The following is an 18,468-nucleotide window of genomic DNA, read 5'->3' as shown; positions in this document are numbered from 1 at the left end:
GAGAGAGTGGAAAAGTACTGAGAACCAAAGAACGCCATGACTGCATGTCTGGATAGCGGAAAACCATAACAACAAGAAGGACCTGAAGGTCGTAGTCACAACGACATATTAAAAGTAAGACGTAATGTAGCCAAAAACAGGAACCAGGGCCTTGGGAGAATTCCATGCATCAGCAGACATAGGTTCAGTATCCCAGAAATTAAGGGGGGCAGGTGGCAGACCACACGTAGCTGATGTGCATTGGTGAATGATGAGAGAACGTTATCCTTGAGGGTAGACAGGAATGTGTGTGCGCTAACTTTCACGTTTCAGGACAACTTCTCAGGCCTGGAGGAGTATGATGGGAGTCAGAACGAGGAGGACGTGGACGCGCCTCGGGCCAATGAGGGGGAGACAACGCCCTCAAATCATGCACAATTCAAATTCATCCTATGTGTTAATAAATACTGGGTCAGGGAAAAAGTAGTTGGTTCAGACTTCGCGAACTGAACAGCACTGTTGTTGATCAGGGACACGATAGTCAGACCCAGAGCTCTGTACACTTTGCAATTTCTACTGGTGTTTAGAATAAAGCTGATTTTTGAAACTTCAATACCTCCTCCTATTTTCTTCATCAAACGAACACGCGAGGACCAGGCATTCAGAGAGGTCCTCCAACATAACATAGATTAAAAACAACATACAGAACTAAGAGGAGAAAGCGTATTACACGTGTTAGGAGTGAGATGAATGTAATTGCACGTTCATAAATAAATAAATAAATCAGCTGATAATGAAAGAGACTAAAGTTAACATTTGCACCTTCTTTATAACCCACAAAAGCAAGAGCAAAAGAAAGCAGGGTGACACTATTTGTCAGAAAACTACCTACACATGTACGGGACACTATCAGCAAAGAGATAAGAGGTATCACTTGATCCGCAGGGGTCGAATTTTGGTGAAATTAAACAACAAACTAGTGGTACTCGAGACAAATAAGAACAACAACAAAAGAGAGGGTAACAAAAAGAAGCAAAGCAGCACAGTGTCAAAAGAGAAAAGGCATATCTTGTAGACTGTGTGTGTGTGTGTGTGTGTGTGTGTGTGTGTGTGTGTGTGTGTGTGTGTGTGTGTGTGTGTGTGTGTGTGTGTGTGTGTGTGTGTGTGTGTGTCAGATGCTAAGGTTGCAGGTAAAAACAACAACTACTATTTGTGGTCTGTGATCTGAAGATCTAGGGTGATCCACTGCGCCTAAGCTTGATGTGAGTTGATTTGTCAATCCGGTGTCTCTCAGGAGAGGACAAACAGTGTCAGGAAGATGAGGACAAACTCACTGGAGCACACGGACAGTTTGTGACTTTTCATTGAAGGTGCAAATAAAGTCAATGACTGACATATCAATGTCACAACATCTTCAGAGTCAATGGTGTAAGAGGCTCATCAGGAATCATCTACAGGTGAGTAAAGGGGAAGTACGTTTAATCTACCATGAGACAGGAGGGCCCAACACTGCATGACCACACAGGAAATACAACAGCTGCACTTCACAGAGGAATATGATAAATAATACATTTTTTAAAAGGTGTGTATGTTGTGACTTTCTGTGTTTCAGAAAGGACTCAAAATACCTTCCTGTGATGTGATTGGCTAGATAAGCCAATGCACCATTGCCTGGTTTGGGAAGTCAGGGTTGATGACACAGTTGGTATTTTACAGTTGGCTCCTATGTGAGTGGGTCTGTGATGTGACCTGTGGGTCTGTGATGTGAGGTTATAAATTAGATCCTGAAACTCCAGTATAAATTGAGCGGCAGCCCTTTGATGGAAGTTTTAAACATTATAAAAAACTTTGATTTAATTTAAAGTTAATGTTTGTAAAGTTTTGTTTTATTTGAAGAAATATACATTTGGACCTCTCTTCATTTGTCATGTTTCTTACAGCTCATGCAGTATTTTACAGTATTTCCCAATCACTAAAACACTAAACCCTTATTGTCTGAGCCAAATTCCTTAGTGTCTGAACCCATGTATTGAATCAGCTCTTGTGTAATGATGTGTAATGTAATGTGTTTTAAGCTTTGTTGGCTAACTCTTCTGTTAATCTGTTAATATGAATTTTTACACATTACATACAAAGATAAATGTAAACAATTAAAGCAAGTCATGTTTTTCGTATAAGAAACACAACGAGTGAATGAAAGAAAAAGCAACCAATAATAATAATAAATGATAATTTAAAATAAAGATAAATAGAAAAGGAAATTTGGACCTCTCTTCATTTGTCATGTTTCTTACAGCTCATGCTGTATTTTACAGTATTTCCCAATCACTAAAACACTAAACCCTTATTGTCTGAACCAAATTCCTTAGTGTCTGAACCCATGTATTGAATCAGTCACTCTTTTGGCAAAACCATGAGCACTTTCCACCTGTTAGACACAACTTCAAACTCATTCTCACTCACTAAAACACATTTTGCATTGTGATGCACTTGTGATGCATAAAGGTAAGACCAGGTAGCAAAAGTGAAACACATTTGATGCACAGGAGTCACAGCTTAAACACAGCCACTCAAAACTGATCACACTTGTGGCTAATGATGTGAGGAAACCAGTATAAGCCTGGATCCGGCATGCCAGGGGTTTTTCCCCCATTGCCTGGCCAGGGAGAATGTGGCCTGTAATGTGGATGAAGTCCTGAGGCCTGACCCAGCACGTAATAATAATAATAATAATACATTTTATTTAGAAGCGCCTTTCAGAGCACTCAAGGTCGCTTTACAGACAGATAAAAAACACAATAAATAAAAGAACACGATAAGATAAATAAAAACAACAAGCAAAGTAACACCAAGTTAAAAATGAAGCAGTGGAAATTAAGCAGGGAATGCAGTTTGAAACAGATGGGTTTTGAGTTTTGATTTGAAGAGGGGTAGTGAGTCAGAGTTTCGGATGTCCGGTGGGAGTGAGTTCCAGAGTTGGGGAGCAGAGCGACTGAAAGCTCTGCTCCCCATGGTGCTGAGACGGGCGGGGGGCACAGAGAGGTGGAGGGAGGAGGAAGACCTGAGGGAGCGAGAGGGGGTGACGATGTGGAGGAGATCAGAGAGATACGGGGGGGAGAGGTTGTGGACGGCCTTGAATGTGTAAAGGAGGATTTTGAAATTGATTCTGAGTTTGACCGGTAGCCAGTGGAGCTGCTGGAGGATGGGGGTGATGTGGTGAAAGGAGGGGGTTCTAGTGATGATGCGGGCTGCAGAGTTTTGGACCAGCTGAAGTTTATGGAGGGATTTGTGAGGGACACCGAAGAGGAGTGAATTACAATAATCGATACGGGAGGTGACAAGACGTAGACCTGATGCTGTGGCTGAATGATAGATATTGTATCATACATGATACTTTTATGAAGATATTTTATTCCTGTTTTATTGAATCGCTTTTAACATTTTCAATGGTGTCCTGGTATGGGTCAACAAGTCTAAAAAATATAAATAGACTGCAGGCTATAGTGAAGATGTGCAGCAGGGTTGCGGGCACACCCCTGCCTGACATGTCAAGCCTTCACCAAGCCAGGACCCTCAGTAAGGCCTGGTCCATTTGGCTGACCCGTGCCACCCTCTTTTTCTTGAATTTCGCCGGCTTCCCTCAGGCCGCAGATTCGCGATGCCACAAAGCAGGACAAATAGGAAAATAAACTCTTTTGTACCGATAGCAGCTAGCCTGCTTAACGATGCTGCATAGCTGTTGTTTCCATGTTGTTACTGTTGTTACCGTTTTGAATGTTTTGATGTTGGTGTGACTTGTTGTCATGTTTTGTTTGTGTCACCGCTGACTGAAAGACAAATTGCCCCCCGGGGATAATTAAGAAACCTTGAACCTTAAACTTAAGCTCGATTTTGTAGATTACACCGTAATGTACTTCTCATTTATATTTGTGTTTACTTTATTTTGACTGTATAATGGTGCGACATTCAGTGAGCCTACTGTGAATAATAAACATTATTTCTACAGCATCATGTCCTGAGCATTGTATTTTCAGTTTTCGATGTAGTGTGTAATGACTGCTCAGTATTGTTTTTAGTTTTGATTTACTTGGGGTTTGATCTGACAACATTGTTTGGTTTTGAAGGAAGAGTCAGAGGTTTGTTTAATGTAGTTTGAAAACTGGGTTTTGTGTTTATAGTGTTGAGAAAAGCGTGGGGGATGTCAAGAAATGTGTTTGAGCAATTGAGAAATACTGTAATCTGGAAAATGAACTTTATAGGGTGATTTTTGTTTTCACAGCTTGTGTTTTGCTGCCACCAAGAGGCCAAAGAATGAAGTCTAATTTTTATCTGTAAATTCTGATGAATTTCTAACTACTGGTATGTTTTCTGTGCTGTGATATTTGTAAGGTATCTGTGGGAATGGGATCACCATTCCGTCCAGTATGAAAAGCTTAAGGATTATTTTAAGGTTAATTATTTAAGGTTAGTATGTCGATTTCTAGAGTGAGGATGTTTCTCTTTCTGAGCAACACAGAGAGACTAATGCACGCTTTTATAACCAGCAGGCTAGACTACTACAATGCTCTCCTTTCTGGTCCCCAAAGAACACAATAAACAAACTGCAGTGAATACAAAATGCAGCAGCAAGAGTTTTAATGAAGACCAGAAGGAGAGCACACATTACGCCTGTTTTAAAACTTTACATTGGCTGTCTGTTTCTTTTTGTGTTGATTTTTAAATTATGTCACTAGTTTTAAAGGCGCTGCATGTCCTCACACCAGACTACATCTCAGAGATGCTTTTAGTGTATGAACCAGGAAGACCTCTCAGATCCTCCGGTTCCTCTCTTTTAGTTGTTCCTCAGAGGAGAACAGAAACTTTCAGTGACACTGCTTTCAGCTGCGATGCTCCTAAACGATGGAACAGTCTGAGAGGATCTGAGAGGAGCTGATAGAGATATTCAGACTTTTAAACATAAACTAAAAACATATTTATTCAGTCTGGCTTTAATGTAGAGTTTAACAATTTTATTACTTACTTTTTACTGTTATATTGATTTAAATGTTGCTTTATTATTTTATTACTTGTAACTATCTGTTTTTAATTTATCTCCTCAGTCTTATTTATATTTTTAGCCTTTATTTTATTTTCAACTCTTATCCTTACCCTTTTTAAATGTAATTGTTTTAACTATCTATATTCTTAATATTAATTTGATGCTTTAACTTATTATGATTACACATATTTTATTGTTGTCAGTGTGCATTAGTTTCTATTTTAAAATCCATAGCTGTTTCTTAATATGTCTCGCCATTATTTTATTTCTGTCTTGTTTTTTAATGATGTAAAGCACTTTGGGTTGCATTTGATTTGTGTGAAAGGTGCTGTATAAATAAAGCTTGATTGATTGATAGAAAGATGGGGAAAAGAAGCAAAGACAGAAAAAGGGAAACTGAGCTCAAAACTATCATTTGTACAAGATACTTAAAGCAAGAAAGAAAGAAAGATGCAGAAATGACAATGATTTAATTCAGCCTTACACATACCTGCCATGTCCCTGATTCAATAGAATAAACTAATATCCTGCTCAAAATCTCCATCATACAGTTACAAGGCTGCATTTGTAAAGACTCCACCAATACTCTAATGCTAATTTAAAGCAATGAAACTCCACAGGATACTCAGTCCTTTAAAACGATGTGAATAGATACTGTATGTCTAAACACCCACTGTTATTGTTGTTAAGCTATGTTCATATACTATACGCTCTTGTGTAATGATGTGTAATGTAATGTGTTTTAAGCTTTGTTGGCTAACTCTTCTGTTAATCTGTTAATATGAATTTTTACACATGACATACATGTAATAAGTACAAGATAAATGTAAACAATTAAAGCAAGTGATGTTTTTCGTATAAGAAACACAACGAGTGAATGAAAGAAAAAGCAACCAATAATAATAATAAATAATAATTTAAAATAAAGATAAATAGAAAAGGAAAATAAAAAATAGTGAAACTACAATAAGATAAATAGGTTAAAATTTTAAAAAATAAATAAATGCAAAAGGTTAAAAAAAAAAGCAGTAAGAATAACAATAAATTCTGTCCTAGACTAGATCAATTTTGGAATGATTGTTTTATGACTTTGTTGAAAGTCCTGGATTCAGGTTAAGATGGACCTCTTTGGTGCTATATTTGGAATCTACTTGATCAAGTTCAACTTAATTCCTTACAATCACAGGTATGAGCTTTTACTTCTCTTTTAGCAAGTCGTCAAAACCCTACTCCTCTGGAAGTCCTCCAAGCCTCCTTCTTTATCATTGTGACTTAATGACGTTATGTTATTGTTCCAATTGGAGAAGATAAGTCTAACAGTGAAGGCAGTTCTAACAATTTTTTTGAAAAATTTAATCGTTTCCTTAATTGTTTTCACTCATTGTCAGTCTTTCCTCTTAGCATGACTGCCATGAGCTCGGAGGACTGCATCCATATGTTTTGGCAATGACTCAAATAACTTATCAACAAAGTCCTCTGGAATGGCAAAGAAAGCAGTCTTGCAGGACTCCCAGAGTTCACCAAGATTCTTAGGTTTCATCTTCCAAACCTCCTCCTTCATCTTACCCCAGACATGCTCAATAATGTTCATGTCTGGTGACTGTGCAGGCCAATCCTGGAGCACCTTGACCTTTTTCACTTTCAGGAACTTCAATGTGGAGGCTGAAGTATGAAAAGGAGCGCCATCCTGCTGCAGAATTTGCCCTCTCTTGTGGTTTGGAATGTAATGGGCAGCAACAATTTCTCGATATTTCAGGCTGTTGATGTTTCCATCCACTCTGCAGATCTCTCACACACCCCCATACTGGATGTAGCCCCAAACCATGATTTTTCCTCCACCAAACTTGACGGTTTTCTGGGTGAATCTTGGGTCCATGTGGGTTCCAACAGGTATTTGCGGTAATCAGGATACAGTTTAGTTGATGATTTATCAGAAAAATCAACCTTCTGCCACTTTTCCACTATATCCTTATGTGACAAGACTTTTTTCAAGCAGTGTTTATATATCATTGTTTTGTTAGAAAAAAAAAAAGACGGGCATTGTACATTTTGAATTTATATCATTGTATTTTGCTCTGACTGTTTCCCAAATAAAAATATGTAAAAAACAAAAAGACAAACAATAAAAATGATATGAAACATAATAATAAATACAAAATAAGTAAATAAGTAAATAAATAAATAATTATAATGTAATTTTATATCAAAAACAAATTGAGAAATACATTAAATAAAAAACACCACCTGTAATAATCTACAACGAGAACGACTCTTTTTCAATGCAAACTCAATGAAAACCAGTTTCAGGATTTAAATTATTCACAATACAGTTGGAAAAAAAAAAGAAAACGCCTAACCTTTTCCGGTGAAACCGTTACGTCATACATTTAAACCAATCATAGGTCGTTCTCTTTGAGTGACGCACGTCTCCACCAATCAGAGTGAGAGTTGTCCCCTCGTCACTCGTCAGGGTCCTTTGTATCACCGCTCGGGAGTTTCGACTTGGTTGTGGCGCCGACCTCTCGCGGTGAGTATCTTCATGTCTGTTTGTGGTGAATTATTACACGTTTCTGTTGCCTTTTTATCATATTTTGAATGTTAAACGAAGGTAAATGTATCTGCAGTCAGTGTTTATAGTTTAACAGATTAGTATTTGGTGTATTACCAGGAGAAGACACGGCTAACAGCAGGGAGCTAATGTTAGCTTGTAGGCAGAAACAGCAGGAATCAGCCGAGCGTGGCTCTGTGATCAGGAAGAGCTTACACAGACACTTTAATATTCACAACAAGTCTGCTGCTTGTGGTCTCTCCCGTAGACCTCGAGTTAGGTGACACATGGTGCCTCTGATCCTCAGTGTGGTCTTGCTCCAGCGGCCCGCAGCCGGCTGTGGACTCGATTACAGGATCTCTATTTCCTGGTCCTGACGCCACACGGGAACCATTTGCTCTCTGCCTGGCCCGATCCCAATCCACACCCTGAAGCCAGAGCACTTTGCCCTCACAGACTTTAATGGCGTGCAGTGCATGAAGCCTGAGTGTATGAGGGCTTGTGATGGTGTAAAAATGAAGGATGAGATCAGAAGTTACCTGGAGGCTAAATGTTTGCAGTGAACATGGAGCCTCCAGGAGGTGTTTGTGCTTCTCCTTTTGCAGCTTTTATAGAATCAAACAAACAGAAGTCACGAATGAGCATCCACTGTGGACACTGTATAGCTTACCCTAAGTATTGATTTAATTTAATGCATGTTTTAAATTGTATTTTTGGACAGTCAGCATGTCCTTCTCGTCCCATTCATCATTGCAATTATCTGTGTTTTAGTCCCTCAGTAGGTGCACAATCTGGTGTTACAAAGTCCACATAAGGCCCTGTGCACTGATGATTTGACAGCACTTCAATTAATCAATCTCAAGACTCTTTCCACACAGAGCAGGTCTAGACCGTACTCTAGGCTCTATTATTTATTAACAAAGACCCAACACCAAGACGGGATCAGATCCAGTCCCCTCTTACAGACAGGACTCAGTCTGATCTCATCTTAATCCACCATGAGCAGAGCACTTTGCAGCATTTAGCCAGTCCCTCCAGGGAGTTGCGACATCGCAATCACAACTATCAACGCAGACCCAACCAATCAGCACCATTTCTACGCGACCTTGCAATTTTATACAATCCCCACGACTTCCCCGCAAATTTGACCAATCACCTTAACCTCAGCTCCTGTACGTCATCGATTTCCTCATCAATTTCATTTCTTTGTTAGCGGTTGACAAGATGAAGACATGCCTGACGCAAAAAAGCACATTTACCAACTAATATTTCCACCGAAGTTCGTGCATGTCAGTTTCCGGATGTTTTACATGAAAGCGGGGTAAACTGTTTTGCACAGCGTGCAATATTGTGGTGGAACATAAACGTAAGTCCTCACTTGATCGGCACTTTTCAAAATCAAAACACGCTCAGAGAACGGGTGAAAAGACAAGTGACGATGACAACGTTGTTATTTATAGATACTCAAACCCTTTTAATATTAATAAGCTATAGTTGTATTTATTTACAATGTATTTTTTTCAAGTACAACAGTGTTTATAAAGTAGGGGGAAATATAAATACAAACATTATGAAATAGCACATATAACAGCATCTGTTGAAAACAGAATCTTTTGTTTGTTTTAGGAAAATTATTTGCCTAATTTGAATTTAATACAATTCATTCAAAAACAGTTGGGAGAGGGTCATGTCTACTTCACAGTTTGAAGTTAAATAATATTGTTTTTAATTGTTTAACTATATGCCAGTGCAGTATTTTACAAAGTCTGGAGGATTAAGATGGAGACTCTGTGATGTTTCAAACAGGTTAAATCTCAAGCATTTCTTAGTAAGGCTACCAACAACACTAAAAACACCTGCCAATGATTTAGCATATTTACTTCCCCTGAGATGTTCTTTAAAAAAAAATTGCAACTTTCACTGCAATTTTTTCAAAAAGCGGTCGCTAAATCAAGCCTTTTGGGGTGCAACAATCACAAAAAAAACCCAGAGAAATCCTGGAGGGACTGAGCAAGTTACAGTGGCAAGGACAAACTTCCTTTAACAGGCAGAAACCTCCAGCAGGACCGGACTCATGTTAGACACACATCTGCTGAGACCGTGTTGGAGAGAGGGATAGAGGGAGATGAAGAGAGAGAGAGATGATAGTGGAGAGATGGATAGTAGTTGAGCAGCTGGAGTCTGGCACGTCCACAGCAGCAGAGATCTAGAGGAACCTACGAGACAAGGGAGCTCAGGGACTCCAGAAAGGTCTATGGTTAGTAACTTTAATGGGACAGGAGGAGTCCAAGTAAGAGACAGGAGGAGTTCAAGTAAGAGACAGGTCCCCCTTTTCGACCAAGGCAGTTTCAGGGCCAGTATGGAGCCGGCTCTCAATTGAGAACTGGTTTTCGTGTTTCAACTGCGAGTGAACCGGCTCCCGGCCGCCGGGAAAAAAACGGTTCCAGAGTGCCCCCAACTCTTTGCTGGTCTAGAACTGCAAACCGCTTAAGATAGCAGCAAGGGGCGGGTTTGCCATGATCAAAAATACAAACCAAACATGTTTCCACCATTGTCCTACAGCGAAAAAATAAGAGACACTTTGCAGCATTTAGCAAGTTACAGTGGCAAGGACAAACTTCCTTTAACGGGCAGAAACCTCCTGCAGGACCAGACTCATGTTAGACACACATCTGCTGAGACCGAGTTGGAGAGAGGGATAGAGGGCGATGCACATCTTGAGAATGAGACTCAAAGGCCGGGCCTGTGTTCTTGCAGTTACTCCATGTGTTCCTTTGTCTCATCCTCCTCTTCTCTGTTTCAGAGACGTACACTGGAGCAACAATGGTGAAGATTTTCATCGGGAACCTGGCTCCTGAGGCCGGGAAGGAGGAAGTGGAAGCTCTGTTCACTGAGTACGGCACCGTCACAGAGTGTGCAAAGTATAAAAACTATGCTTTTGTGCACATGGAAGACCGCAAGGCAGCTAACAAAGCCATCGCAGAGCTTGATAAGTACAAGCTGAACGGACGGCCTATCAACGTGGAGCCCAGCAGAGGGAAGAACCAGGGCCCCGTGAAGCTCCACATCGCCAATGTAGAGCGGGGCTTCGACAAAGAGCTCCGCGAGCTGTTCAAAGAATACGGTACGGTCACTGAGTGCGCCATCGTCAAAAACTTTGCCTTCGTGCACATGATGAATTCTGACGAGGCCATGGACGCCATACAGGGTCTGGATAACACCGAGTTCCAAGGTAAGCTCATACTCTCCTCTATGAATGATGGTTTTCATACTGTGAGTACCCGGTCTTCAGGTCTGAGGGATGTTCTTCTTGTCCCCCCTCAGGAAAGCGCATACACGTCCAGATCTCAAAAAGTAGACCGCGAGGACACGAAGAGATGGGGGAGTATCCACCTCCACCAGGCAGAGGAGGGTACTATCCTCCTCGCTACCCAGGGGAGAGGCCTGAACCTCCCTACAGGGGTCGCATGCCTGCTTACCCTCCTCCACCTCCTCCTCCTCCATCGCCCCCTCCTCCGAGGCGAGCGCCGTACCCCGAGCGCGGCTACGGGGAGCGAGAAGCCTACGGTGTGGTCGACTACTACGAGCGCTACAGAGCCCGCCCCTACAGCACGGGAGGCTACGACGACAGGCGACCTCGTGCCATCCCGCCTCCCCCCCCGCCTCCTCCCTCTGCTTTGGTGAGAGAACGTCTCCCAATTGACCCGTACGACCGCCGTCCGCTCCCACCGCCTCCTCCGTCCTACATGGTGAGGGACCGCAGCCCCATCAGACGAGCCCCGCTTCCTCCCCCTCCTCCAGCTGGTAACGGGTACTCGTACGAGCGCTCTCGCCTCTCCCCGCTGTCAAGACCTCAGATGTACGCCGCTCCCCGCCCCAGGGACCCCTTCTCCGAGAGAGTGCCACTACCACCACCACCGCCCCGATACGCAGGCTACTAGACTCACACTGGAATACAAGGTGAGACAGACGGGGTATGTTTATGAAATCATCACATGTGAATAATTAAGACTATTTAATTTAATATCTACCCAAAGAAATGTGTATTCGTAATGCTTCAAACCATCTCCATCAGCCGGAGCTCCTAACACCTGAAACTAGAGCAGACTCTCTCTGATAGTTCCTCAAACATTGCTGCTTTAACATCAAAGATCTTTGCGCGAAGCCTTTGGTGAAACGCGCTCCTTGACATGTGTGGTGTGCTCTCTTTCCAGGTTTAGAATATGACAAGATCGTCGCCGTCTGCTGATGCACGTGGCGCTATGCATCCCTTCGTCTATGGCGGATTGCGTTGCGTTCGCCTGAGACTTACTGGAAGATACTCTATTGCGGACAGCCCTCGTATTCCAAAAAACACACATACGAACCCATGTCCAAAGTTCACTTCTTGATCTTCAGAGCTGTTTCTGCTTTTTTTTTTCTGTTCCTCTGCTTGTTTTACTTTTTAAATTCTTAAAGTGTTGGCAGAATAGGATGCTGGCTTAAGTCGCACTACTGTTAATATCCGAGAACACTTCACTCTTCTTTCTTTTTATATGGGTAACTGTGACATCATTTCATAATAAGGGAAGTCTTTAAAGGAGGAATTGAAGTCGACAATGTTAAAATAAGTGTGTTCAGAGTAAGGTTTTAGGCTGATGACATGATACTCAGTTAAAGTGGAGTGTCAGGGCTTTAATAGACGACTTGGTGTGTAGGGTTGTACAGCAATCAGTCATTTGCGACACATGTTAGCATGACAAATCAAAAGTTCCAGTGTGGTTTTGTTCTTTTTACGCTTTGTGTTCTATTTTTCTTGCGAGAATCTTTAGCACCGCCATGTATGGTTTTATTTACTTTACAAGATGCTTTTCATTTGAAGGCCTTTTAATAAACAAATGAAACAAAACAACGCTCTAACTGTGAAGTTATTCCACGCTGGGTAGGCATGTTAGCCGAGTGACTTCGCAGACAGACACTTTTTAACAGATTGTTCTAAAAGCACTCACTCGTGTAACTCTCGGGACTAAGGATGTAAATTCACAGTAATCTCCGTGATTGATCTTTGGAAATGTTAACGATCAATTATCGATTAATCAATAAAAAAACATTACGTTTTCTTTCTTCTTGTGTCAAAAATAATGCCAAAAACGTTTTTCCCCCTAAATTTTCCACAAAAACAAAATGCATATAAGTGACAGTATTGAATACGGGTACAACATGTTTAACACTGATTATCAGGCTCATAAAAATATTCTCCGTGGACATACAGTCTGATAAAGTGAAGGCTCAGACTACTAATTGTGGTTTTGCTGCAACAAGAGAACTGAACAGAAAAGTTCTTCAGACTCGCAGTGTCCAGTTTTCTGCCTACTCGCTCATATAGAGAAAAATGAGCACGTGTCCCCTCACCCAGACCCTTACCCTAACCCTAACCACTCGGGTTTAATGCCTAAACCTAACCCTTGGTATTGGTCATTGGTCTTGATCGCTAACCCTAACCGGTCAGGTGTCAGCCGGGAGCACAACCGGGTCATCATCAGTCCAGCTGCAGAAAAGCTCAGACGGCTCTGATGCTGCTGCTCTGCAAAGGTGGAAATGTCCTGTTTAAAGTTGTCAACCTTCATGTCTGTGTCGTTGTTGGCAGCAGTTGCGTATTGATCCTCTTTAAAAAGACCTGACACACAGATGCAGCCGCCAGCTGAGCGTCTCCACTGTGCTCAACCCCTTTAACAGCTGATTCACTTTGAAACATGCTTTAAACTTAAAACCCCTCCCTGATAGCTGAGTGTAATATGAGATCATATTATGTTTGTTCCACGTGATGAAAAATTGAAAACAAAAATGCTTGTTTTGAGTAATTTCTTAACAATCAATTAATCAATACTGGATTCATTCTTTACATCCCTGCTTTGCACCCTTCATAGTTAGCTCAGCAGGTGATGCTTTCAGACTGTCTGCTTGTTGCAGGAATTTCAAAATGCTCCTTTGCTCAGCAACTAAAAATGTGCTCCAATTTAAAACTCCATGAAGCGGGAGGGAAAATCTATTTAATCAGCTGTTGACGTTAATTTGTAACTCTTTCCTTGAGTCATTGCTGTAGACTGTATAAATAATGGACGTAGTATCTGCGACGTCACCCATCTGTTTCTGAAGCGCTGTTTTGAGGCCAATCGTAGGCGGGAGCGATATTGCTGCTGTCAAGCGATTGGGACGTAAAGAGGCGGGCTTTGAGCCTCCTCGCCAACAGCTACAGTGATCCTGCCCGTCAGTCAAGTCAGCTGTGCCTCTCATTGGAAGACTCGTAATCTTAGTATCTTCGAAATTGCCGCGTTAGAAAAAAATTCACCCCCGTACAGTGTGTGCCGATCGAGAAATGATCTATCCAGACTACACTCTAGTTCATAAAACCTTAGTGTCTGTAATCTTCTCTGGCCCATGTTTCTGTTGTCCTTCTTTTAAATCTCCATTTCTCTCTCATCATATTTACCCTTTATATAAATCAGACATCCCATTACTGTTTTTTCTCTCTATATTGACACCTCTGTACCTCATATAGCCTTGGTAGTCTTGGGTTTCTTAGTATTTTTGCTCTTTGTAGGTTGTTAAACTCTAAGCAGGAGTTGCCACTTCCTGGTAAGTCATCGTTGAAGACGTGCAGCACGGTGAGGAGGCGAGGTATGTTGTTTTTAGTTTCTAAACACCTACTAATGCTGAACTCTCTCTCTCCTGCCCTGCTCTGTGTTTGCATTCATGCTGCAGCGTTTCCCTTCACTTGTAGACCTTTAGAAATGTATTTTCAAGATCTGAAACTCAAATGATTTAAACCTTTGTGTTTAGAATCCCCCTTTTCTTTTTACTAACAATGTCTTTAATGAAAAACAGACCTTTGTTCTCATGTTTAAACCTTGTAGATGCACGCTGCTTCATCCCCACCCCTACCTTTCTTCTTTGTCACACCTTGACGATTTAGCCAGCGTATGCCGGCGCATAAAGAAATTGGCGAGTACGCTGGTATACGTCGTAGTACGGCAAGTATGCAGCGTATGGATCATACATCCGGCATACGCCTGCCATAAGTTGTAGATAAGTTCTGTGATGGTTGACACGCGTTCACACACTTAGAGCTGTGTGTGTGTGTGTGTGTGTGTGTGTGTGTGTGTGTGTGTGTGTGTGTGTGTGTGTGTGTGTGTGTGTGTGTGTGTGTGTGTGTGTGTGTGTGTGTGTGTGTGTGTGTGTGTGTGTGTGTGTGTGTGTGTGTGTGTGTGTGTGTGTGTGTGTGTGTGTGTGTGTGTGTGTGTGAGAAGCCTTGCAGCCCTCACTCAGTGTCAAACAGCAGAGCCTCTGAAACAGAAGCTGAAGCCAGCATGTCAGAGTCTGCTGGTGTTCAATGATAAAGCTGCTGTTGTTGAATTCAATGAAGTTCAAAATGTGACGTTTCTGAAAGCACTGCAGTCAATAAGTGTAACTTGTTGTAAAGATCAGAGGCTGTGGGTGCATCTCAAAGCTCTAAACTGCAGTCTCCTCGCCCCTCGGCCGAACCGGAAGTACTTACTGACGCGCCATTTTAACTTGTGTCCCAAAGCTCTAAACGCTGCTGGAGGAGAGAGGAGCGAGGAGAGAGGAGACTGATCCAAGGAGGGATAATCAAGGAAACACGAGAGCAGACTTCGCAGAAGTCTTTTCTCTGAGAGACACGCCCCCTTATCGAATATTACTCACCGATTGGACGTTTAATAATAGAGAAAAGACAGACCATAAAACAGTCACTAAGGGTGCCCTGAAACAGACCTTAAAACAGTCACTAAGGGTGCCCTGAAACAGACCTTAAAACAGTCACTAAGGGTGCCCTGAAACAGACCTTAAAACAGTCACTAAGGGTGCCCTGAAACAGACCTTAAAACAGTCACTAAGGGTGCCCTGAAACATACCTTAAAACAGTCACTAAGGGTGCCCTGAAACAGACCTTAAAACAGTCACTAAGGGTGCCCTGAAACAGACCTTAAAACAGTCACTAAGGGTGCCCTGAAACAGACCTTAAAACAGTCACTAAGGGTGCCCTGAAACATACCTTAAAACAGTCACTAAGGGTGCCCTGAAACAGACCTTAAAACAGTCACTAAGGGTGCCCTGAAACATACCTTAAAACAGTCACTAAGGGTGCCCTGAAACAGACCTTAAAACAGTCACTAAGGGTGCCCTGAAACAGACCTTAAAACAGTCACTAAGGGTGCCCTGAAACAGACCTTAAAACAGTCACTAAGGGTGCCCTGAAACAGACCTTAAAACAGTTACTAAGGGTGCCCTGAGACAGACCTTAAAACAGTCACTAAGGGTGCCCTGAAACAGACCTTAAAACAGTCACTAAGGGTGCCCTGAAACAGACCTTAAAACAGTCACTAAGGGTGCCCTGAGACAGACCTTAAAACAGTCACTAAGGGTGCCCTGAAACAGATCATAAACACATGTCAGTTTCTAAACAGTCTGTGTGTGATGAGCTGAGATTGAAAAGTGTTTGATGTGAATTTTAAAAACAAAATACTGATCGCAAAATCATAAATTCAATATAACAGAGGATGGATTATGTTATATCTGATTGTTTTTGTCAGATTCACTGTCTAAGGAAATAGAGTAATAGAGTCTAACATCATTGATAGAATATATATTAATGATCAGTTCTTCCTCCTGTTAGTTTCCCCGTTTGTTCTCGTTTTCTTCATGAAGAGAAGTCTGACAGTAAAGTTTCTGTTAGTAAAAACACTTGTTATATTTCCAGTCAGGTTAATAAAGTTTCATTTGAGGCTGATCATTAATGAGCACAGGGTTTGAAAAGAACTTGTTTATATTTTTCCTTAAAGTAATAAATAATTTAATAATGAGGCATGTTACAGATGAATGGATCCGTGATGCTTCAGGACAGAATAAACAGAGAGCAGATTCTCTTCATGTGCAAGTGTGTGTTAAACAGGTGTGTGTTAAACAGGTAAACACAGAGACAGAGCTCCGTTACTGTTTATATTGATCAGAGTTATTACAGTGAACATGTGTGTTAAACAGGTGTGTGTTAAACAGGTGTGTGTTAAACAGGTAAACACAGAGACAGAGCTCTGTTACTGTTTATATGTATCAGAGTTATTACAGTGAACATGTGTGCAGACACAAACAGCTGTTAAAGCCGTCATCACAAACCGACGTCGCTTCACGTGACGCTCCGGAGGAGAGGAGAGGACGTCTCATTTCTCTAAATACAAATCTCCTCTCTCCTCTGGTTTCATTTCCTCGCATCTCTGGTGGGCGGGACTAAGACGCAAGGAAGAGACGCGAGGATGGACGTTTAGAGCTTTGAGAAGCACCCTGTGTTCCTGCTGGTTTCACTCCTCTGACACTCTCCACGGCTCATCATGTTCTTACAAAGAGAGACTGCAGAGTTTTTAATAACACACACCTTTTTTAATCACCAATGAAGAGCATCTCATTTCAACACGTATACATCGTCATTAACGAGTGGCAGCCACTTCATCTGCGTTATTAGGCTGCTGCGCGCTTTGAACAAGTGGACTATAGTTGGGCAGAAGTTATGAATATGTTATGTATATGCCCAACATTGAAAAAAACATCAGAGTATGTCAGAGTTTTAGAGGCTTTTTGATACTTCAGGAAAACGCTGGCTAAATCGTCAAGGTGTGACAGGGCCATAACTCCTGAACCAAAATGTAACTTTAATGTTTCCTCTTTTTATAAGTCTGTTAAAGATGAGTTGAATAAATAACAGCTTCTCCAAATGTTCTTCATAATTATAATAAGGTATTACCAACATTTTTTAACACAACCTTGATGCACTCAAAGTAGAGGAGTAGAAATAGTGAAAATAAATGTATATTGTGTGTAGGGAGAAAGCTGACCCTGTCTATTCGTCCACAGGCCTCTCTGCTCCTGGAGCTGTCACAAGTCTCTAAACAGGCCATGCTGGAAACAGACGGGATCAGGCGGTCCTTTATTTGAAGGTGAAGTAGAACCAGTTCACTTTGTAGTCAATAAGAGACTTAAAAGAAACTTGTCTTTTATGTGAGCTTTTATAAAGTTCCTGTTTTTCCTTCAGGAGGCGAATGAGGTCCCTGGAGGAAGGTTCGGTCTGTTGGTCTGTGAGCTGGAGTGAGAAGTCCTCAAACCTGCAGGGCTGCTCCTCTGCAGCTGAAAGAAAATAACATTCAGCTGTGTGCATATAAACATGTTTTTAAAAAGTGCACCACCACAACAGTCCTCCGTCCAGACCTCTAACTCGCTGCTTCAATCAAAGTTTGAAACTTTTTGATGTTTTTACCTGTAAGCTACACACGTTACATCAGACTACATCAAACTAATGTGAATACACTTGATGAAGCTTAAAAGAGTCTTTCATTGGGACTCTCTGTACATGATACTGTCGGCCATCATAGAATCATTAGGATTAGATCTCCCTTCCGTCAGAATGGCTAGAAATATGACCTTGAAACGGTTGTTTGACCTTTAAATCCACAGTGATATATAAGCTTTACGAGCTACTACTAGTGCCTTTAACTTCTGCATCTCATCTTGTTTTATTGCATTTTATTGTATTATAATATTTATTTAATATTGAAAAGCACATGCAAATATGTGCCTCACTTGAAATTGTTGAAAGGTTTAATTCCACACATTCTCGGAGACTCTTACTTTTCAGTGAAGTTAAATAATGCTGACCTCAAACCTGAAGGAAGAAATCCCAAAGCTTGAATTCATGTTTTTTTTATGTTTATGTGCTTTAATAAAGAAAAATACAGAATTAAATTGTCCTCATTTTTTATTACATATTTTAGTTTTTGCAAAATGTCTTTTGGAGGCATTTTGTACGAAGAGGATAAGAGCCACTGAAATAAAAAATTTGGAAGTGTGGGTGAGCACCCAC

General features: G+C 41.3%; 1 protein-coding gene across 4 annotated transcripts; it reads left to right on the top strand.

Annotated features, from left to right (window-relative positions):
• The first annotated feature begins 7,415 nt into the window (after nt 1-7,415).
• On the top strand, nt 7,416-18,352 carry LOC117807262 (RNA-binding protein 4.1-like). 4 transcript variants are annotated; one of them, XR_004629933.1, is made up of 6 exons: nt 7,416-7,544; nt 10,369-10,797; nt 10,890-11,525; nt 14,146-14,222; nt 17,466-17,548; nt 17,644-18,352. XR_004629933.1 is itself a non-coding variant. In XM_034676472.1 (4 exons), the coding sequence occupies exons 2-3, from the start codon at nt 10,389-10,391 to the stop codon at nt 11,504-11,506; spliced, it is 1,026 nt and encodes a 341-aa protein (XP_034532363.1). In that variant the 5' UTR covers nt 7,416-7,544; nt 10,369-10,388; the 3' UTR covers nt 11,507-11,525; nt 11,780-12,456. The 4 variants fall into 4 exon arrangements, 2 of the variants coding, with proteins under 2 accessions (XP_034532363.1, XP_034532365.1); XR_004629934.1 differs by having other exon boundaries at nt 10,890-11,539; XM_034676472.1 differs by lacking the exons at nt 14,146-14,222; nt 17,466-17,548; nt 17,644-18,352 and adding an exon at nt 11,780-12,456.
• The last annotated feature ends 116 nt before the right edge of the window (nt 18,353-18,468 follow it).

Source organism: Notolabrus celidotus, chromosome 23 (genome assembly GCF_009762535.1).
Source record: "Notolabrus celidotus isolate fNotCel1 chromosome 23, fNotCel1.pri, whole genome shotgun sequence".
Lineage (NCBI taxonomy): Eukaryota > Metazoa > Chordata > Actinopteri > Labriformes > Labridae > Notolabrus > Notolabrus celidotus.
This window is presented reverse-complemented; position numbering and strand designations above follow the sequence as displayed.

What these genes read in the sequence shown, in the direction of transcription:
- LOC117807262 (XM_034676472.1), top strand. Translation starts at nt 10,389, where the DNA reads ATGGTGAAGATTTTCATCGGGAACCTGGCTCCTGAGGCCGGGAAGGAG. An exon ending in GGATAACACCGAGTTCCAAG is followed by an intron (nt 10,798 to 10,889) that starts GTAAGCTCATAC and finishes GTCCCCCCTCAG; the next exon opens with GAAAGCGCATACACGTCCAG.